The following is a 23,446-nucleotide window of genomic DNA, read 5'->3' as shown; positions in this document are numbered from 1 at the left end:
ATAGATTCAGAATCATGAAAACCCCCTAGTTTGACACGTCACATGCTACTTAAAGCATAATGAAATGTAGAAAATATTGATTTATAATAGGTTATCAATAGGGCCATCTTGGATTAAGGCAAATTTAGGGTATTAGCAGTGAGCAGATTAGGGTAGATTTTTTTTTATCCTGGCTAGTAGACCTAATTTTCTATCAGAATCAGTTGAGAAACAAAAAGATTCAATTTTTGTCCCACCTCTGGCATTTATTTACCTGACTTTACACTGGGATGCTAATGAGAGACAGCTATCGATGCGATCCGATCAAAACATGGATCAAAGAATATAAAGCCTAGAAAACGTAGGCTACGCTGTTAACTAAGACTAAAGTTAATCTATGCTTTCTACGCTTCTGGCAGGCTCCGTGCACATTGAGTGCCACCTGGTGGACGGAAGTGGTGGTCAGAATCTGTTTTAGTATGACGCACATCCGGTTTTGGGTTCCATCTTGGATGCTATATTATTAGTGTTAATGCTAGCGAGCTAAAATAGGCCAATTCTTGCTCTAGAAAACGCCAATGTTCCAATCGCGATCACCAGATATTCACAAATGACCTCCGAACATCGGCGATTTGTTCAAAACCACGGACAGCGACGTAGTTTCGGAGAAAAGAGCGTGCAAAGGCTGCGGCTAATACAGAAGCTATGAAGAAACAGAAGCAGTGCTGGCGAGGCCTTAGCAAGCCTCCGTAGCAACCAGAGCGATTCCATGTCTCCCCCCTGCTCCGCTCCCTCCACTGGCTCCCGGTCGCTGCCCGCACAGAATACAAAACTCTGATGCTGGCATTCAAGGCAACCAAAGGTATGGCTCCCCCATATCTTGCAAGTATGATTGAACCCTACAAACCCTCCCGCGCACTCAGATCAGCCAACGCAGGGAAGCTGGAAGTACCCTCACTAAAATGCCGGGACAACGCTCCACACGTCCCAAACTCTTCTCCCTTCTGGCTCCAAAACTTCTGCACTTCCCATTGCAGTCAGAACTGCAGCATCACTCCCAATCTTCCGCCGTAGTCTGAAAACCCACCTTTTTAGACTCCATCATGGCCCATAGCACTTACCCTACCCCCCTTAGATAGCATTTCTGTAGACTTAGATAGCACCTGATACAGACTTATAGCATGTTATGTAGACGGCACTATAATTGCATTGTATATAGTCATAGCACGCCATAGTACATATGTATAGCATAGTAGTATATATATATAGTTTATATGTATAGTCTCATAATATAGATATTCCACTGTTACTTTCTTAGCTTACGCATGTTTTATGATAAATGCTTTTGTGATGTATTCCCATGCTTTTGTTCTTGATTTTTGTAAGTCGCTCTGGATTAAGAGCGTCTGCTAAATGCCTAAATTGTAAATTGTAAAGATGAAACACAGCGAGGCTTTCTTATAGCGATATCAAACGCCAAATCAACTAATCAAATGATTCCACGGCTGCGGCTCACCACTCCAAGAGATGGGTCAAATGCGGATAACAAATTTCACTGTGGTAACGTGTGTGACAAATCGTACGACTTTGACTTTATACGAGTCTACTGGTCATGAGCGCCCGGCATAATTAATTTATAGGATGAGACACCAAATGTGTTAACAGGTATCTGTCATGGTCCTTCACGTTCAGTGATAATCATTTGACTGCTGAATGTGTTTACCTCTTAGAGCTACAAATGGAACCCTATGGATCATAAAGATCCATTTGGCACAACTATACTTGAGACTAGACGGGAGAAAACGGGGTAAAACACAATTGGCTACTCAGAATGTATTAAATACAAAATATAAATGGACAAACTTCAGCAGTAGTTTAGTTAAAGTATTACAAACTAAGAGAAACCAACTTCAAAGAGCTGCCCGTCTGTGAAGGCCCACCATGGATTAGCCTAAATGCATTGAGTAGTTTCTGTGTGCCAGAGTTTCTGAAATTCCTCCAAGATGTCACCCCTCATTATCAACTCAACTTTTAACCTTGTGCTCCAAGAAATCAAATTGCCCAATAGCATATTGGAAGGCCACACAAATTGCTCACATCGTATGACTTCCTTGCATTTTCAGCTACTCTTTCGCTTCCAGTTTTTGTTCATAAAAAGAAAGAAAATACTCAAAGATGTTGAGATGATGATTAAATAAGGCTCGTCACCAAGGTCACTTTTGGACAGAAATCCTCTAATCATTTCCTGGATTCAGAGACTTGGCAAAGCTATACACAGCCGTATTAAGCTTGTCTATGCGAGTGTGTGATGAGCCGTCCTCTCTTTGCTCATCTGATGCTGCTGCCAGGGTGAAAGGGAAGCAGGCACAGAGGGGAGGGGAAGGAGACGGGGACTTAGGGAAGGACAGAGAGGAAGGTAGAGAGAAAGACAGAGGGAGCAGAGAAGGCAGGCAGGCAGGCATACGACACAGAAGCAGGGAGACAGGTATAGAGATAGAGAAGGAAAAGAGGAAGACGGGGGGTAGGGAAATAAGAGGCAGACAGGGAGATGGAAGGAGGCAGAAAGGCATGGATACTCCTCCTTCCTCTCTCAGGGGCTTTGTGGATTAATCTGAGAGGGCTCTGATCCCCCTCTCTGGCAGACAGCAGGCAGGAGACTCTGCCCAGATCCGCAGCCCCGCAAACAAAGCCACAAAATGTGCCCGTCAATGCTACAGAGCACACACAGCAGGGACACGTGTATCGACACCACAGTACATACAGTATACTGCATTTGTTCTCATACACAGTACGTGCACGCACGCACACAGATGCACAAACACATGTACAAAACCTGCACGTGCTTCACGTGCACACACAGGAACACCGTGTTCTCCCTGAAATGCTTGTTTGTTTGCTTGCTGCAAATTGTCAACCACCCTAAACAGAGAATTACACTCAACTTTCACAAACAAGATGTGGTGACTTTCTCATGAATGTGGATGCTGCTTACTTGTTATATCTGGACAGGTGAGCACAATGCTGTCCACTTCAACTGCTTGCTGCGTAGGGCAGAAGTTATTTCTGGAAGGGTAAAAGAAATGATGATATTGGTTAGCAAGACTCAGCAAATAGTATGTTCAATTCAATTGACCTAGTTTTGCAAACTGCTGTTACGTTTCCAGGTCTTCATTTTTTTTGGTTGGTTTTGCGGATTTCCTGGTCAACGTTAACCCATTTAGACGGGCTAACATGGCCACGTTATTTACCCCTTAAAGGTACTTTCAAACTGGCATGGATTAACGCAGACGTTGTTGCCTGGATCAACGACAGGTCTGCTCATGAGGGGCGCGCCAACGCAAGCGTAAAAAAAAAGAACCAGAACAGAATTCTGGTAAGCCTTGTGCACGACACGAGCATGCACGCGACAATTTCACGGGACCGCACTCACATAAATAAATACGCTTGCATTGTCGCCGCTTGACTTCTCTGCGTGTACAAAAAAAACGCGGGTACGTCTCATTGAAAATGAATTACTAGGCGTGTTAATCGCTGCCCGTTTGAAAGGACCTTTAGACCGGGTGCCGTGGCAGGGTTGCTTTATCTCTGAAGCCGGGAAAGCGTGCATGTCTGCATGTAGTTTTGTAGTCTTTTTCTGTACTTTTCCGGATTCCATCCAGATTCCCGGATTCAATTCTGTGAAATTTCTCATTAAGACCTCAGGTTTTAGGTTGTCTTTCATAAAAAACTGCCTCTGGTCTAAATGCGTTAAAAGAAAATAAGCCAGAACATTAAATAAAACTGTCAATAGTTGAGTACCGACTATAAACCCCCTGTGTACAGAAAATAAACCCAAATCATGTAATTAAAAACAGGGTAAACATGGGCATAGTGGCAGAAATAAAATCCTATATTCTTGATAGTTCTCAAATTCTGCCCGAACCTGGCCCGATCCGACATTTTCGGGCAGGGCCTAAAATGTATGCTTAATCAGTAGGGCCGGGTTGGGCCTCGGACTCCTTAGTAAAATAATGTATTGCATTTTTTTTTTAATAAAAATAAAAATAATTCTGTTATGTTCTCAAATTCTGCCCAAACCAGACACAACGTTTTAGGTCCGGGTCGGGCCTAAAATGTATGATAATTAGTCGTGTCAGGCCAAACTACAGTATTTCGCAATTAGGATCAGGCCAAAGGTTGGTTAGAGATGTCAGCGATAACATGCACTAAAGCCAGTACTACAGACACACTCTTATTGTCTGTACCTTTTAACCCATTCTGACCTGAGATCAGATTCATACGAGGTTTCCACTGGACACACACTGGGTATGATCAACCCATTCTGACCTGAGATCAGATTCTAGAAATGTCAGTCGTTCTTCGATTTTTCAAAAATAGCAGACCTACAAGCTCGTATCGCGCCACTCGGTGGCGCGATACGAGCTTGTAGATCTGCTATTTTTCAATAGCTAAAGCATAACATGATGCTAACACCAAAATGGGTTCCCGTTCAGAATGGGTTAAAACTCAGATAAAGTACAGCATGTCTGTACTGTTTAAAACTCTGATACAGATACTGTATATACTGTAAAGAAAACATAAACTACCCATTTCCAAATCACAAACAGCTATAATGTTGTAATGCAATGTTTTTAATCGCATGTATGAATATATCATTAGCCTAAACTCACATACTGAACAATACACTCTATAGAAATAAGCTTTGACTAACGGAGAGAAAGCAAAATCCCTTCCAGGCCCATGGCCAGCCACAAGTGCCATAACAAAAAGGTGGCAAGAAGAAATCAGCATGCAGCTCAAAAGGTCAATGTACAAACTAAGAGACACACACAAAAAAGTTATACATAAAAATGTTATACTCTGTGTGCGTGTGTATAATATTTATTTGTATTATTTTTAAGACGGAGAGAGAGTATATCAAAAAGTGCATGGCATGCAATGGCTCGCATTCCAGTTCTGAGCCAAGCAAGGGGCTCAAGAGTGACTGCTTACCTTTCCTTAAAGTCAAGGCTGCTTAAAAAAGAACAAAAAGAAGAGTCTTGTTTCACTAAAGCATTTAGTGGTCTACACTTAAAGCAAAGTCTCTCTCCACCCGTGTTTTTGGCAACATTTAAATGTACAGTACTTGTTTGACAGACATGGGTTTAAATTGAAGATGTATGAATGTAACCTTTCATTTGCTTTTATTGATCCCATATTCCCAAGCCCCAATTATATTGACAAAGGCTCAAAACCATCTTAAAATTGCATGGGCATTTAAAAAACAATGTTCAGTGTTCCCCCTAGAATGAAGTTCATACAGTGGTACTAAATAATAATAATCTGTTCTTTTTGGGAGGCCTTGCAGTCAGCACTCAGCAGTCTATGTCAGTGGTTTTCAACCAGTGGTCCTTGAGGGGGTTCCAGGTGGTCCCATGCAGCTACATTATGGAGAGTTAGTAACCAAATGGACCCCTATAGATCTTGAGAGCGTAAAATGAAACCAAATGAAGTACGGGTCCATTGATTTCATTTCACGCTCTCAAGAGTTAAATTGTTAAACATCTGCATTACTTAATTTACATCATGGAATTGTGGACAAAAATATTCTTTGGTTTTGGCTGAGAGGCTAGATGTCATCAAATGGTCGTCCATGGCTCAAATGCAGAATAAATAATTGGCCTTGACATGAAAAGGGTTGAAAACCACTGGTCTATGTAATGGAGTGAAGTCTAAGTTGACTTTTTTGTCAAGTTCAGCAGAAAATGATAATCCTCCTTATCAGTGAAGAATGTTGATTTGCTTCAATGTCGATTGTCGACATTATACCCGGATACCTGATGTTAACTTGATTCAAAATGCTGATATGCTCCGGTAACTCAGGTAAGTTAACTAACCCGAGTTGAAGCAATATGGTTTTCTGAAAATAAAATTGACCCTGGACTTGTTATAAATGGAGAATATTCACATAATATTCAAACATTTATTGCCAAAACAATCTTGCAGTTGATTTGGAATTTAACCCATTCTGAACGGGAACCCATTTTGGTGTTAGCATCATGTTATGCTTTATCTATTGAAAAATAGCAGATCTACAAGCTCATAGCGCGCCACCGAGTGGCACGCTACGAGCTTGTAGGTCTGCTATTTTTTTTTTAATCGATGAACGACTGACATTTTTAGAATCTGATCTCAGGTCAGAATGGGTTAATCAGACCAGTGTGTGTCCAGTGGAAACCTCGTATGAATCTGATCTCAGGTCAGAATGGGTTATTTGTGCGTGCTCAGAGATAACAATACATAGGAGAAACAATGAATAGAGCAGAATGCACGTGACGTCGTGACATCATCATCATACCCGGAAGTTAACGCCTACTGAGTGGGGGGGGGGATCAACTTTTTTACAGAAACGTCCTATTTGATTGCATTAAATTACATTAAACTCGATCTGCCACTCATTTTATGCATGAGCATACCTCTATGCTCAAAATATGTGTCACAACCACCAACATTCATTGCACTCTCCTATGCAGTAGCCTACGTGTAGGCAAAATGTGTGATTTCACGCCAAGATCCTGATACTACTCGGATACCAATGGTCAATATACAATACATACAATATATATACATGTACAAACACAAACACAAACCCCAGATTGAACCCGACTGAGTGACCTGTATTTTCACCTTTGGACTGGTTTCCTTATTGCGTGTTGAAAGTTGCGTCCTTGTAGGACGACACCTGGCGTGTGAGTGTGACTGACGATGCAATAGTTGTTTCTGTTATGGATAGCCGGTTCTGGGAGATCACTGCAAAAAGAGTAACAAATGGTCTGTCAGACACAGCTGATATAGTCACAATAGAAAAACATTTATTTTGGTACATTAAGACCAGGTGAAATGGAAAATAAAAATGTGCGTGAAATAAAAAGAAATTATGGACTTTTGATAAAAAAATACACAACAATGTAAATGTTCCCATTGTTTTGGCATCCATTGTTACGTACTGTATGCCCATATGATGGCCACAGATAATGGTCTAAAAGTGTAAAAAACTTTTTTCATTTCACTAGGTCCTTAACCCATTTTGGGCGGGCACCCCTTTTGGTGTTAGCATTATGTTATGCTTTAGCTATTGAAAAATAGCAGATCTACAAGCTCATAGCGCGCCACTCGGTGGCGCGCTATGAGCTTGTAGGTCTGCTATTTTTGAAAAATCGAAGAACGACTGACGTAGAAACATAGCTTTTTCAGAAAACTGTCAGGATGTAGAAGACATTTTTTAAATCTGATCTCAGGTCAGAATGGGTTAATGTGAAATTCTCATCGGTTCCATATCTCACGACTGAAAATGTTTGTATTTCAAAGTCCTAATGTGCGATTTGTGAATTACGAAACATTATCAAATCCTACACTAGCGCTAAGTCCTAAACAATTAACACAATATGTAACATTATGATGTTTTAGTAACACTGTTCCTGCAGTTCTTCATACATACAGCCAACTAGGTGAAGGAATCAGACTGAGGCTTTGACTTTTATATGAAATATCCGAGAGTATTAACAATCTATGGATGATGCTTCTGAACAGATTGCTAGTTTGACCACTTCAAATGCTCTAATCTAAAAAATAATGACCCAAAATAGCCTATCTAGTGACGCATTGAGAGCTTGTATATCGGCTATTATCGTTGCACAACATGCTTCCATAGAAGGCATGCTGGCTTCTATGAAATCCAGATGAGTGAAATCAGACTGAGAACTGTAATCCATAATGACGCGTGAAAGCAACAAACACAGATCTAGGCAATCCTTGCATGTCATACCCGAGTCTCTTGCCAAAGTTGCCAGGTGCTAGTTTGTTGAGAGGCCTACTGTGATTGTTTGTCCCTCTTTCATACGTTCTCAAGGGATCCGACGCCAAGAAGTGCCTAAGGGATGGAGACTGGCAGAGAGAGAGAGAGAAACAGATTACTTAACGCAGCAGAGGCATCTGCTTGGAAAGAAACCATTACGGTTAGAGCACACATCTGTTTAATATAATATACAGTGTGATAAAGTGAGTAAAGCCGTTACCATGCAGGAAAACACATAGTTTCCTGGTGTAAGTCTGAGTCAGCGTTCATGGACGCTACTACAGTCAATACATTTTCCGGTGCCACACCGGAAATTGAGGTTACGATTTTCACACGATTCCAAGTTTTTACCATGAAGATATTTATTGTCTTTAGTCCGTCTCTAGTTGCTGACATTACTACATTCAAAATGTGGCAGTGAGACGACATCAAAGTGCTCGACTTAAACCTCTCTCTTAAAGCCTCTTGTAGCTAAAATTAACTGGACAGCCAAAGTGCTGCACGATTCTTGCTCAAATTTAGAAATGAGATTGTCTGAATCTAGATCTCGGTCTTTTTTCAATTAATTGTGCAGCACTACTTCCAACCAACTAGTAGATTTCCTTTGTGAAAAGTGAGACAAATATAACAGCTCGATCCACATACTACCACATGTATTGTATGTGTAATGTATGATAAAAAAGGGGTTAGCTTTTCAGGCCTAGCCGATCATAACACTAATTTCAGCCCAATGACCCCTTAGCTGAGAGAGAGATGAAGCAGGAACCCACAACACACATTGTATAAATTGTGTCGCAGATCAACCTTTTTAATAGATTTCCTTTCATAGATTTCAGTTTGTTGGATTAACTATCTCAACTTAAGCGAATCTAAATTTGACTTTCATACTGAACTAAATTGAATTCAATGGCTTACTTACTTTTTGGTTGCTACACTCCTAGTGTAAAATATAATACGACATAAATGGAATACAATGTACTACTACTCCCAAATAACACCATCGCCTCCACCTCGTGAACCACAAGGACAACCCCCCATAGAGAATGAGTCAGTGCCAGTGCTGCCAGCTGTGCATTGGACCTCCAGGGTGCAATTGCCCCATGACACCAGATGCCAATGATGCGGTTGGCACAGATGACAATCCATAGAACAGCCAAACAAACGAGAGAGAGAGAGAGAGAGAGAGAGAGCGTCCCTGATTGACAACAGCAGCAGAGATCAGAGATGTAGTGAGGGTGAGTCATGGATGGGGGTGGACACAGGTAGCAGCAGATGGAGACTAAGAGGAAAGGAGAATAATAAAAGAGAGAAAGAGGGATAATGGAACAGAGAGAGAGAGAACAGGCGGCAAGGAAGTGAACGAAGACAGGATGTGGTAGAGAAGACGAAGATCTTGAAAGAAAAGAAAAAGAATGAAAGCAAGCAGAGAGAAGAGCAGCAGCCACAAACAAGGCAGAACGTAGAACAGATCTTTGGGGAGAAGTGAAGGAGGTATAGCCTGTAGTGATGTACAATATAATCTGTAGCATATCGAAATAGGCTATACAAATGCCATATCGGTATCGGATCGGTCTAAAACAAATCCAGATTATTTTCACAGATATTGATGACGCAATAATAATGTGACTGTCAATGGCTCTGTCGCTTTTGTTTTGTGTATTTCTAATGTTTGAAGGCAGCATAATCCGTATAATATCGGAATCGGTTAGAATCAGTATCGGCAGATATGACCCTGCAAATAATCGGAGATCGGATATCGGTCATAATTTCATAATCGTGCACGCCTAATAGCCTGTTACCTTCTTCCCCTCCGGGGAGGTCTGCTGTCGCTCCACCTCCTCCATGGTCATCACCGACAAGCTGGAGGACAGAGAGGAGACGAGAGGAAAGATGAGCGGGGGTGCCAATATTCTAAATGTGTACATTCTGCATTAACCTTGACCTCACTAGTATGTATCATCATCACATGTATTGTAGGCAGGAAATAGGAATGCCGCACGCACTAGGGCTGCGGTGGACATATTGCCACGTGTGATAAACTTGGTTGGTTATTGCAATCGCAACATGAGATGTGATCAAACAAAATGTTCACTCTTTATTATCTACTCATGGTCACAGTGATCTGTGCGTGCTCTGACCAGAGATAATAGGTACGTAGGTACTGTCTCGCAAATGTGTTACATCCCTACAAGGTACTTTCCAAAGAAGACAGACTACTGTAAATGGCTACATTCCTTTAGGCAAAACATCAACAGTGCTATTGTGGTGCCATGCGACACAATGTTAAGGAGACGTGCATCTGGCACATTTACATTGTTTGAACAATTAAAACCGGCAGGCTGAAAATCTTTGTACTTTGTGTGTACTGTACAGCCTGAAGCAGAAGAATGTCTCTCAGGCTTGTGAAAATGGTCTAGTGCTCTGCTGCCTCAACTTTCCAGCTTCACAGGACATTCTGGTATCGCAGCCCATTGCTTTGTGTTCATTGTGGAAATTCATAAGAGCAATGACAATAAAAATAAAAATAGTATACACACAGTACACATGATGAATTATTCTGTACGCAGCACAGATAAATAGGACGCTTGAGGGGACAAAATAGGATCCAAGTGTAATGAGGACATACAAACTCAACATCATAGAACAAGTATATTTATGGATGCACTGTACGTGCCGGAAAGCAAGTGAATGCATGCTGGGGGGACAGTGGTGCGTGGCGTGGTGTGCGTGTTTGTTTGTGTTGTGTGTGTGTGTGCATTTTAGAGGTTGGTGCAGAAAATAAAGGCTAGATAAGTGCTTACTCATGTCTGGTCTCCTCGCTGTCATTGGAGAGGGAATAACCCCAGGTGTGCTTGTAGCCTCCACCTCGCCTCCCCTCAGTTCGTTCCAGAGCTTCCATGAGAACAGCAATTAAGAATAAGGAGAACACACAGGATTCATTCAGGTCAGTTCAACAGGATCCATGACACAGCAGACAATGGGTCAGACTCATCAGCTAAATTATTTTTGTACATAAGGTCGGGAGTGGCTTATTGTAGGCTAAATATAATAGTTTGTGTTGTTATAATACAGCATGATACAACACATCCATTTTACAATGTGTATTACATTCACACAACACATTCACTGACTGACACGATGGTAGAGCCAAATAGGCACGAGCCGCACGACATGAACCTGCTCATCATCGGTAGCAGTTAGTAGAGGTTCAGTTTCTCGCGACAAGGACACTTTGACACAAAGCCAGGAGGATGAGCCAGGGATTGAACCAGAAAACTTCTGGCTCCCAGACCCAGACGGCCGCTATGCCTCCTGAGACAGTGCCTCCCCTTTGGGGTTATTTCCTTGTGACACTATGTTTGGAATGTTCAAATAACCCTGCTTGGCTCTCACTGCAGAACACTGCCAGCTGAATGTGTACAATTCACGGTTTAAAAAACAGCTAGGGTGGCCGATAAAGCTGCATGTTAGCATGAACAGTTGTTAGCATTCCAAAATGGCTGGTTAAAAAAAAATAAGCTGCATTTTGTGGTCACCAATGCCACTGTGGTAGTAATTATGCTCGTGTTGTCTTGACAATAGCAAAGATTCAGAAATAAAATAAGTGATTATATTGAAATGTGGTGCTTGATATCAATGCTGATCCTGCTACTTCAATGGTAAACAGAACAGACACGTTAATTAGTTTCTCAGATGGTGAGAGCTAGTTTAATAATGTTCAAGCAGTTTGCTTCTGTCTGCTATACCTGTAACATTAATTATCTATGACATCAGTTGTTTATTGCATATCTATATGACGTATGACTCCAAATGTGGGCATAGTGTCAGCCCAATCAGAGCCCCATTGACTTATGTTACATTATAACATTAAAGTATACAGTATAAAGCATAATGTGAAAAATACATTAGACACAGGGACAGACAGATGATCTTCTAGACAGCTAGTCCCGTGCTAAGCCACAATGTGGAAATGTTATATTTACTGCTGGTAAATGGCAATCCCTACAAACATATTCTGTGAGGACTCACGTTACTTAAAAAAATATGCACGTCGTCATTGCAGTGTACCTCTCATGTTAGCAAGGATTCAGGGAACAATGTGAAAGTTGCATTGACAATTTGACTTTAAAGATTAAGATTTGTCAAGCCATGATGACATTTTATGAGGCTGGCTGTTTTCAGAAATCCAAGCAAAGGTTTACAAAGCTGCATATCAGATACAAGTCTACATCCATGACCATGACCAGTAAAATAGGCTATGCAATCCATTTGTTATCCATGTTGTTGGAAGAATAAGAGTGCTGTAGCTAGAAGCTGAACTATCCATTTTGGGGTACATTTAATAATATTGTCCCTGTGTTCAAAGAAACTTAATATAAATTCAAATTGTTATGGTTAACAACATCAACTAGTCCTGCTGTCCATAAGCCAGCAGTTTAGGCCTCTAGATCAAGACTATCTAGACCCAATTAGTAATTACCTCAATCGCTGCCCTACATTCACCTAGATACAGATGTAGCTACTACTGTTAGACGTCACTGTTTTTACTGCATACTTGAAATACTCCTGCTCAGCTCCATCTACTCCTTCAGAAGGCACCGACGACGGTGGAGTTTTATTTTATACTGTGTAAATGTGGCACAGATGCCGCGGATAAACGCAAGAAGGTGAACTTCTTCAATGGCTACCAGTGTATGTCTATTACCCCATGCAGCTACAGTACGGTGAGGGAGTGCGAAGGATCTGAAAGAGGGCTTTCATACCGTGTATGCTATGGTGGTACAAATCCATAGCACCAACACTGTAACTGCGGCTTTGTTTTATCTTCTACATCATTACCTGCCATGAACTATGGCTACTGTTATAGGTCAATTCAAAACTAGTATTATGCAGTAGTACATGCAGACAGTATTCTAGAATCTGATGTAGGCTACGGGATTCCTATTTATTGGCACATTTGCCAACCTATCCTGTTCAGAATGGAATTTGTAGGTACAGAGACTTCGTGCTATGATGGTGTAGAGACAGACCGTAGCTAAGGTCATTAATTTTTGGTTACATATTTTTCCCATAAACTTAGAAAACCAATCTATTATCCAGCCTGTGGCACGGAAGTGGACTTTAGTATTAATATGCGAACTGTGGATTAGCAGTTTGCTTTATATTCATATATTAAACAAGCTCATTATCCATTTGTAACACTGAGTGTGTGCAAAATGTAACCAAATGGACCCAGAATACTCTGGATTTTACAATGTAGTTTTGGTTACATATTTTTCCCATAAACTTAGAAAACCAATCTATTATCCAGCCTGTGGCACGGAAGTGGACTTTAGTATTAATATGCGAACTGTGGATTAGCAGTTTGCTTATTATTCATATATTAAACAAGCTCAGGTTGTTGTGCTATACACTAGAGGTTCTCAGTGTAGTCTGGGGACCCCCAGGGGTCCCCAGACAAATTAGTAACACCACTTAAGCCATAGTTCACAAATAGCTCATCTACAATTAGCTCAGGTGTCGAGATGCAATGCACTGTGAGCTTTATCTGCTTTCCCCCCCCCCCCCAATGGCATTCACAAAATAGGGACGCCACGTTTAAAGTGGTTCACTTCACTATAATTTCACCAACTATTACTATAGTAGCTAGAATATAATCCAGAATGATAGACTGTACTGTTTAAGGATGACCGTTAGCTTTCTCTCCCCACCTACAGTAGACAGTTGTTGTAGGATTATGTACTGGATCCAACGACTAAGATCTTTATCTTATTGGGGTCTCCAAATCTGTTCAAATGTCCATTGACGTACATGAAAATGTTTGGAAAGGCACAGCCATTAACCTGCTATAATATACATGACGTTAGCTTGCCTACAAGCACAGCCAGGCGACAGGAAGGCCCTGTCTAGTGTCTACAGTCCGTACACAGCCAGCCAGTTAGCTAACGTCAGCGCTATAATGACAGCGAACACAGCACTTAGCAAGGCCAGTTTTTATTTATTTATTATTATTATTGTTTTTTTCTACTCAACATCCCCCTCCCCATTAATGCCTAGCTCGAAGTGCCCTTGGCCTCCTCCGCCTCCTTTCCGGATAACGAGCCTAACGAGGCGGTCAAGCCGGCGTCGTTGATAATAATATCGACTGTGTGGACCCCGTCCGTCGCCGGGGGTGGTGGGAAGGAGCCGATGCTAAGCTAAGCGTTAGCCCAGATAGCGTTGAAGTCAACGCTATCTCTGCTAACGCTTAGCTTAGCTTAGCTAACGCTCCCGTGTTGGACCCAAACACTTTTTTTTGTGTTGTGTGTGTGTGGAAGCGAACCAGAAAATGTTCACTGGTTTTACAGTGTAATAATATTGCCTAAGGGTAGGTCGGTGGGTCGGTACGCTACCGTCTTGTCGCCGTGTGGCCGCCACCGAGCCTGCCCGCCTGCCTGTCTGTCTGTTGCACCGTACGTTTGCCTAATTCTTACCTTCAAAGAAAGAGCTTCTATTGTGACTGTGAGCCATGTTTACTCCATCATGTTCCTGTACGACCGAAGGAGGAGGAGCAGCGGGCAGGGAGGGCGATGACGACGTCGAGGACTGTGCTGTGCGCGCGCGTGAGCGAGCGAGCGCGTACTGCTGCTCTCGACCGTCCGCGCGCGCTCGTGCACGCGCACCCACCTGAACCTAACAGTGGTAGAAAACTAATTAAGAAGACATTATTAATTAATTGAGCCCACCCCCCATCATGTTTTCCCCCTTTTTTACTTTCTTTATAATGATGATTCCTGGTTTTTATAGAAGTGTACCGTATATTTGTATGTCTCTAAATGTTCTATTGAAATACTGATAGTAATAGAATTAATCATATATAATATTAATAATAATAAAACAAACAAGACGTTGAGGGAGAAAATGAAGTCTGATAATGATGAACATGCAAGGTAGCCTATACACTATTTAACATTAACATTTTGGACAAAATACCCAATTTTACATGTAGAAGCCAATTCACTGTAAAGAATAAACCCATAGAATGGGTGCATCAGTGGGTTTGTTATGGACAAGGGTGAAAGCTGACAAACTAGCACTTACAACATTACATTTAGGTATAGTAACCAGATCATATGTCCCAGTAGTCTGCAGTGTTGGGCAAGTTGGGCAACTATAGTTACTACTTACTAGTAATGTATTACTGTATATTATTATTACTTTACCCATAAGGAGAGTAGTGTAAGGTACAAGGTTTTTAGATATATTACTCAGGATTTGTTGGCCACCATTTGAAAACATTTCGTAAAAAGAGACTGCTGCTATAGGCTGATTGGTGAATCTTCTTATTATTATTCAAAACAATTGGATTCAGTCCTAAAAGAAGCTGACTTATGTCATTTTTTGTGGGTAGGGGGGCAATAGTAATATGTAATGTAATATAATATAATAGTCTCGATTCCAAGTAATATGTAATATAATATTATTACTTTTTTAAGGAGTAATTTGTAATAAGTAACATATTGAGTATTATTAGTCTGGTAGTCTCTGTATCAGGACCACCAGCCAGGCAGCCACCACCATCCAGCAGCATCAGATTCATACGTCACTGTCACACTGACTGTAGCCTACGGTGGTGATGGTCAGCCAGCCACTGCTTTATTTATTTAAAAAATGTCACTCAACGACCACCATGCAGTGACCGACCGTCCATCTCAGACAATAAGAGGCACAGACTGTCTGATGAGATGAAACCTAGTGCGTCAGCCTGGCGAATCACTCACAGTCAGTGGATTTTAGCATACACTTATACTAACTTCCCGTCGGCGATTTCACAGTCAGGCCAAATATATACATACATCACATGCTTTGCTTTGTGTGTTTTGTGGCTCTTCATCTTTTTTTAACGCACGAGTAGGCTATAATAATATCAATCACTAGATGGCGCTGTTTCTCGGATGCAGCGATGCAATGTATTTTAGACCTACTCAACAGTATTCCACATCATTAGTTATGGAGTAGTAACACCATACATTTAAACAATATAATCGCTAGTTTGTAGGCTACATCCCAATGTTGCTATTAATTGTTTGGATACAGTTCTCTCTTTATTTATTTTTATTTATTTAATTTAATATTATTTTTGGTCCAAAGCTACAGCCTGGTGAACCTGTGTTATTGCTTCTGTGGAGTAAACATGACGCTCTGGTTACATCAGCCTCTGGTTCTGCTTATTCTGAGCCTGTACCTGTTTGGGGACCCTTATACTGTGTCCAATTACACCTACAAGTGAGGATGGCATTGTCACATATAACCGATTTAATTAAATCAACAATTATAGCAATTATGGTAAATGTACGTTGTATAGTCACATTCCACCAGTGGTTGCTATAGCAGCCTCAAAATGCATCTGACAACTGACACACAGGGGAGGGGTATGGTTCTTATTTGTTTCAGAGGTGATTCTGACCACCTGTTTAATTGAAGAAAATGATGGCAATCATGGTAAATGTACTTTGGCTGACAGCCACAAACTGCACCTGAGGAGTGAGGATGCACACTACAGGGGAGGAGTATGGCCCATTTGTGTGTCTGCAGATCTGACCACCCACCTGAAACGACAAGAGCTGTTCCACAACAAAGAAAATGTCTTCCCCTCTTAAAAAGCATCTGAGACGCACACAGGCAAGGATATGATGAAGGCTCTGATGGAGGGACACACCACCGGCAATGCAGCACATAGATTCTTAATTATATGAAGTTGCTTTTATAGCATATACACTCTTTAACATGTGGTAAAAAAATGTGATCTACAAGATTCCCAATGTTATTCTACATTAATATTGTGAGGTGCTATAGTATGCCCATTAATTAACTGTTTTACCAGCCCTACTGCTTTTAAAGATGAATGTTCTAAGAACACAGGAAATACGGTATATAGGCTATGTCTATTGCCACCAAGTATTTGCAAGTCAGGGTACAAGCGAGACTAATTAAGGTATAAAGTATGATGTATGATTATAGGACTACTGCAACTGATTAATATGGCTTCATAACCAGGTATTTTGAAATGTGTACTTGAATTCAATGTGGAGTTTGTCTTTTGTGTATACTTCATGTCTTAAATGAATAAGATAAATAAAATAATAAATACATAATGTACAGATTATTGATTTGATTTGATTTGATTGATGGAGAAACGCCGCTTAAAAATCCGAATTTGCGCTCGGTGTGTGGAGACCATATTAATTCTATTCAGAATAACTTAGCATCTTTCGTTTAATATCTATGACACATTTTGAATGTAATAAACATAGAAAAAACGACATCTGCAAATTCTACAATCATTCTTTATACAAGAGCAATAAGGATAAATGGTTAATGATGCATTTATATAGCGTTTATATGCATTTACATTTACGTACAGTAGGCCTACATTGTGCATTAGCCTGTATACATTCACCCATTCACAGTTCACACACACATTCATACACCATGCAAGGCACTTGCTCTGTTCTATGATTCTGCCCTGCATTATTTAAATCATAGAAGCATTAGAGCTATGGACCAGAGCTAGCAAGGCACCAACCTGCACAGCAGCAATTAGGGGTTCAGAGGCTCAGAGCATATGGTTCAGAGTCTTGCTCAAGGACACGTCAACACTAACTCTGGGGGAGCCTGCGGGCCCCCAGATTACGCATAATCAAACTGGGAAGGGAACATTGCAGGTCCCATCCAGCCGCTCTACAGGCTTGAGGCTACTCTACCCCTGAGCCACTGCCGCTTCACCAAATTAGTTCTGTGACTCTAGGTTACTTTGGCATTTTTGGCAACATAGGCCTTGGCAACCTCTCCTTGGACAGATACAGCAGAGGCTGGATGGTACTGCTGAAGTCCATCAATCCAAATGCAATATAGTGAATATAGCAACGGAACACATCAGGAGAAAAGTAGTGCTTGAAAGGGAATAATGCTACAGGTGGAAAGTAGTTAAAGACTATGATGGCCAAAATGATGAGAACCATCTTGAAGGCTCTCTTCTTGACAGGATGCCTTTCATCGCGCCCGGGCCCCGACTGCCCGAGTGCCCAAAGGATTGCAATGTTACAGAACACCATGAAGACAAACACCGCCAGGATCATGGCAGTGAAGACCCTGTAAGAATTGACCATCACATCCGCTCCCTTGGCGGTGGAGTATGCCAGAGTGACGAGCCATACTACTGTGACCAGGACGGCTCTGTGGTGGCGGTTCTTCAGTTTGCTGAAGGTGATGGGGTGGAGCACAGCCATGTAGCGGTCCAGGCAGATGCAGCAGAGGAAAATGGGCGAGGAGTCTTTCACGCCGTAGATGAAGTGCAGTGCGTACCAGGTGCTGCTGGGTGTCGGATAGAGTTTGTTGGCGAGCTCCAGTGGAATGGTGAGACAGAAAAGGATATCCAGCACCGCCAAGTGCACGATGAAAATATCCGAGGTGGATGATTCCCCCTTGCTCTTGCGAATGAGCCACAGCACCAGTATGTTAGCTGGAATTCCTAGCAACATGTTAATGACCTGTAAAATCAGGTACCACAATAAGAGAGCTGGCATGTGTCTGCAGCTCTCGTACTCTGTCTTCTCTCCAAGGCTGTAGTTGATGGGTCTTTGAGAGATGAGCAGCAAAGAGGAGTTGATGTAAAATACCTCCATGATGGCTGATTTTGGTGAGCTCTCACAGGAGGACAGCAGCCGAATAACCAAAGATGATCTGTCTGGGCAAAGAATAGAGCATGAGAGAATGAAAATCAGATCAATGTTCTTGTCAGACACAGCAATGTATACTCCCCCTAAAGCAGTTTGTAATTTGTCTATATTCTAAGCAATGGATTATATACAAAAGGTACACATCAAGGGAAGATTCACTTTCATCCGTTTCCCTAAAAACCCTTTGCCTTCTCTGCCTCTGCTCTCTTGGATGCTGACAGGAACCGTTCTATTTTCTGCATAAAAACACTCATTTTATCAGTTGTCACTTGACAAGGATTCAATAAATAATAGGGCAATAACCAAAATGTTTCTTTCCTTGCCCAATATAAAGTTATGTATAGGTGAACTCTCTCACTGCATCTAAAAAAGACATCTTAAATATAGATCCATCATCCACTGTCTTCTTTAATGGGTTTACAGTTGACTTATAGTTTTATTTAAAAGTATTACTACTCTGTTTTTGCACATACTCAATAAACAGTATAGGCAAGTATGTGGACAAATCCACAAAGCATAATATACTGTGTGTACAGTATAAGAATATATCTGCAAATAAAGGCACTTACCTATTCAGTAGAATAATGTAGCACAATTGGTTTAGTGACTGATGAACCAGCTCCGTACTTCATCCTATCATTATGTGACTGCAGTGTACCTCTGTCACATATGAGCAAAAACTGAGCCATTCACTGAAAATGAGAAAACACTCCTTCACTCGTGATGCTGATGACCAGAGAAATTAGAGGTCCTCCTACAGCCAATCAGTGTTTAGAGAAGGGTGTGGAACCTGGAACTTCTCCCTCTGGATGTCATCATGTCTATGCAGTGCCCGTATGCAGTTATTTGCTGCAGCCTGTAACAGGAGTTAATTGATGTGTTTGTTTAAAGAACATGTGATATAGCACGCCATTGTCTGTTCACACCAATTGACATTTGACAATGATGCAACAGGCCATTGTTGGCTGAAATTCGATGGTAAACAACTGATGCAACCAGGCTGTGTGTCTGCCCGGGACAAGATTAATATATTCGCCGACCGGTCCCAACTTCGCACAGGTCGGTGACTGGCCATAATTCACACACAACCAAATTCATTTCTGCTATTAACCATTGGTTTCTCGAGTCATAACCACCACGGTCAACCTTTCTAATGCCTCTCTCTTCTTATGTATATCGCTCCTTTCATGGAGCATAGGCCGTTTGACTAGTCAACCAGTCCTCTATCCTGGGCCTTCTTTACCAGCTGTTTCCAAATCAGTTCACACTGCTTGACGTCAGTCTCAAGGTCCCTGTGCTAGGTGTTCTTCGGCCTTCCCCTCTTTCCTGTGCCTTTGCGGGTTCCATCTAAGGGCTTGTTGTCTCGTGATGGCTTCCAGAGCGTGTGGCCCGATCCAACCCCACCTTCTTCTCTTAATCTCCTCTTCCTCTTTAGTGCTGATGGTGTCTGGCCAGCGGATGCTCAGGATCCTCAGCAGGCAGCTATTGAGGAATGTTTGCACATTCATCATTCGTCTTTGTTGTCCTCCACGTCTCTGATCGGTAAAATAGTACTAGCTTAGTGGCTTGACGTTTGAGCTGAGAGTCTGAGCTTTGTCCGCTGGCTTATTTGTTTAGAGCTCCAAATCATCTGGCTCTGACGTCTGCATGCGTTCCACCCTGACTGTCTATGACTATGCGAGAGCAGAGTGATGTTGTCCGTAAAGTCTAGTTCATCCAACTGTGATGTAATTGTCCACTGGATACCATATCTTTCTAATAATGTATAAATACATGAAAAAGGTTCTGGTTGTGTTATACTCATGCAGAGTACTTTTGCATGTTCTCCCTGTGTCCCCTAAGGCAGGTCCCCCCCGCCCCCCAGGCAGGTGATAAATAGCAGCCTGCTTACTCCTCATGCATTTAAGTAAGCATGAGCTCAGTTGGCTCTCCCCAGGTTGGCAGAGGGAGAGTAGCGCCCAGGATCACAGCTTAGGCATTGGGACCGGGTGAAGGATGGGTTACAAAATTGAGGGACAAAATGATAAGAAACTAGATAAAGTGCCCATCGGCACAGGTCTCCACCAGGGCAGGTCAGGTTGTGGCCTCCTGGTGGCGCTATAATAGGCCAATGTGAAAAGGGTGCCATTTCTTCTTGCCTTGGATGATTTGAGGCTTTTTGTTCAAAACGGGCCAATCCTGCAAACGTTGAAAGCCAATGTTAGCCAATTAGGATGGAAAATGATATATGTGTATAATAGTTTGTGATTTGTGGCATTTTTTCGAAACGGACCAATCGTGTGAGCTTTGGAAGCCAATCTCAGCCAATCAGGATGGAACATGGGAAATGGTGCCGCTCCATGTTGATCACATGACTATGGAGATAGTGTATACCGAATTGTGTGATGTATGGATAAAATGTGTACGAGTAATCTACAGAAATGTGTTTTGCCTAATTCGGCCTCATGGTGGCGCTATAACAGGCCGTTGAGAAATATTTGGAGCAGAGGTTCGTCGTTGGCATCCAGGGAGTGTGTGTGCAAAGTTTGGCATGGATCGGGCCAACGGTGCCGGAGATTAGCTGATAACGGACGGACGGACACACGGACAAAGTGCAAAACATACTCTCCCCCATGCCTTCGGCCTGGTGAAGACAACAAAGTAAGAGTACTTGGAGACCAGTCTATTACATCAGCCATATATACAGTATGGCTAGTCAGTATTATTAAAAATAATAATGTAGCACAATTGGTTTAGTGGTTGGTGTCAATGACTCAAATGAGTTGTGGAAAACACTCCTTCACTCATGACATTCTGGATGTCATGATGCCTTGTTTGGTCCTCACCTGCAATACCGTTATTTGCTGTAGCATCTAAAAGAAAGTAATTTCACACTCAGGCCATTCAAGAGATTACAAACAGTACCATGAAATCTAAAACCAGATGGCTAAGGAGTTTGATTTGTTTGTTTAGAGAATATGTAGCAACATACTGACTATTCATATACAATCCAACAACGTTCAACAACGATTAAAAGTATATTCAGTGATTTCACTTAATTCAAATATCACTTATTTTTTTGTTTTGTTGTGATAATCCTCTCTACTATAGAGTGTGCTGACCATATAAGGAGTTCCTCCCTGTCCCCAGTTAACGCCTGGGGGTCAAAAAACCTTAGTTTTCGTTTTTGGCTCTCTATCCTGATTGGATGAAAGGCTTGGGTCCCAGCCAAAAACGAAACCTAAGGCTTTTTGAGTGAAATCACTGAATATACCTTTAACAATGATGCAACAGTCCATTTGCCCTGACGGAAATTTGGTGGAAAACTGATGCAACCAGGCCTGACATGTGTCTTGCCTGCCCGTTGCACGGGACATGATGAACTCCAAAGACCCGCCTACACCCCCCTTCCCAGTCAAGCCACTGACTAGCCATAACTCACACACAATGCATGTTCCATTTGTGTGTGTGTGTGCGTGTGAATGTCATAATTATGCGTCGGCGAAAAAGAAAAAAACTGCTCCCATTCAGGGCGGGGGGACCGTGTGCATGTCAGTGGCCCACGCGCCCATTATTTCATGATCCGCCTTATAGGCCTATGCTTTATAATTTATATGGTTGCAACCAAAGCTTTTAAGGTACACACCGCCCACGCCACCTACTGGCGTGTAGTTGTAGTATGATCACATCCTGCCTGGATTAAGGAGATTGATATATGAATAATACTTAATATTGGTTAATAATATATTACTAGGTACTGCTAATAGTAATAATTAGTAGAAAAAAATAAAAAATAACTACAACTAATAGTAGTAGTAGTAATAATAATGATCCCAGCAACAGTCCACACTCCACAGGAGTAACCACCAGTAAACCATAGGACGTTTGTGAGATTTGCATCCACTTAGTAGACAATTTGTAGGCTTTGTGTTGGTCACCTCTAGTGGCTCCGAGTCCAATCCCAATCAGGATGGTGTATCTTCCTAAATTAACAATCTTTGGTCCTGCCTTGGCAAATAAATGATAAATGATTAAAGTTATCTCACCAATACATAGTAATAGTCAAGCCCAGAGCAGGGGTCCCCCAATTCTATACATTTAAAGAAGGATGATTGTTAATTTTGTGGAACATACCGGTAAGCGGTAATATGCTTGTAAGAGCCATGAAATGGTTTGGTTATGTTGACTATACATTCGGTCAATGAAATGAGTAGGCTGTCACTGGTGTTGATGTGGATGATTGACGGGCATAGGGGCGGACCCAAGGTTACCTTTAACATCACCTGTTCACCTGCTGTGGACACAGAGAGAGAGGGGGTGTGGGAAGCCATACTTTTTGTTGACCGCTTTATTTCATTTATTTTATTTACTTTGTAGCTGTGGACATTTTGCTTTACGTTTGAGCACCATTATGAGTTATCTACCTTGCTTTAATAAAACCCTTAAAATGCATCATTTGGATCCAGCGAATTCCTTTTGTTTGCGGCGGAGCGTGTCTGACAACATGGCCCATCCCATCGCCTCTCAGCGACTTTAAGTTTAATTTTCACGTCGCTATTACAATGCTATTGTTAAAAAGTTACCTATTGCTGCTCTAAAAGCATTTAAGCATCATAATTGTTGTCCTCCCCTCTCTCTTGGTGTGGTAAGCACACCCAGTGGTAAATCTGTACCCAGCCGTATATACTTTCTATGTGCAGCCCTGCGCACTCACTTGCACTTCATCACTAACAAGCATTCAGTCATTTATTCATCAGTGCATCATTTTATGTACACCCTAAAGGACCACAATGGCAATATGCTGTCAGCTTATTGTGTTTTTATCATTTTGATAAAGTTGTATGCATTGTACATATATCAATAAAGATGTCAAAGTATTATTGTATGTGTAGTAGAGAAAAAGGAAAGGATGTAGTCACTCCTGAGGTGGGGGGGG

The 23,446-nt window shown here is 41.7% G+C and overlaps 2 protein-coding genes across 4 annotated transcripts in view; both read right to left on the bottom strand.

The window, feature by feature from the left end:
- Positions 1 to 14,370, bottom strand: part of senp6a (SUMO specific peptidase 6a) — a 42,821-nt gene extending 28,451 nt beyond the window's left edge. For 2 of the 3 annotated variants that reach the window (XM_083790411.1, XM_083790412.1), the window contains exons 1-7: positions 14,287 to 14,370; positions 10,615 to 10,705; positions 9,613 to 9,673; positions 7,784 to 7,902; positions 6,646 to 6,768; positions 4,972 to 4,992; positions 2,972 to 3,042 (exon numbers count right to left, since the gene is read on the bottom strand). In XM_083790411.1, the coding sequence (XP_083646537.1) occupies positions 2,972 to 3,042; positions 4,972 to 4,992; positions 6,646 to 6,768; positions 7,784 to 7,902; positions 9,613 to 9,673; positions 10,615 to 10,705; positions 14,287 to 14,323 (523 nt within the window). In that variant the 5' untranslated portion in view covers positions 14,324 to 14,370. The remainder of the gene's footprint in view (positions 1 to 2,971; positions 3,043 to 4,971; positions 4,993 to 6,645; positions 6,769 to 7,783; positions 7,903 to 9,612; positions 9,674 to 10,614; positions 10,706 to 14,286) is intronic. The other variant, XM_083790413.1, reaches the window with a different exon arrangement.
- A 3,231-nt stretch (positions 14,371 to 17,601) lies between these two features.
- Positions 17,602 to 18,477, bottom strand: LOC310876455 (proteinase-activated receptor 3-like; the record flags this gene model as incomplete). The annotated part of the gene is made up of 1 exon (XM_083789996.1): positions 17,602 to 18,477. One exon carries the CDS (start codon positions 18,475 to 18,477, stop codon positions 17,602 to 17,604), a length of 876 nt encoding a protein of 291 aa, XP_083646122.1.
- Between the last annotated feature and the right edge of the window lie 4,969 nt (positions 18,478 to 23,446).

This window comes from Protomyctophum parallelum, assembly GCF_964188405.1.
Source record: "Protomyctophum parallelum genome assembly, chromosome: 19".
Lineage (NCBI taxonomy): Eukaryota > Metazoa > Chordata > Actinopteri > Myctophiformes > Myctophidae > Protomyctophum > Protomyctophum parallelum.
Note: the sequence above shows the minus strand (reverse complement) of the source record. Positions and strands in the feature narration are given on the sequence as shown.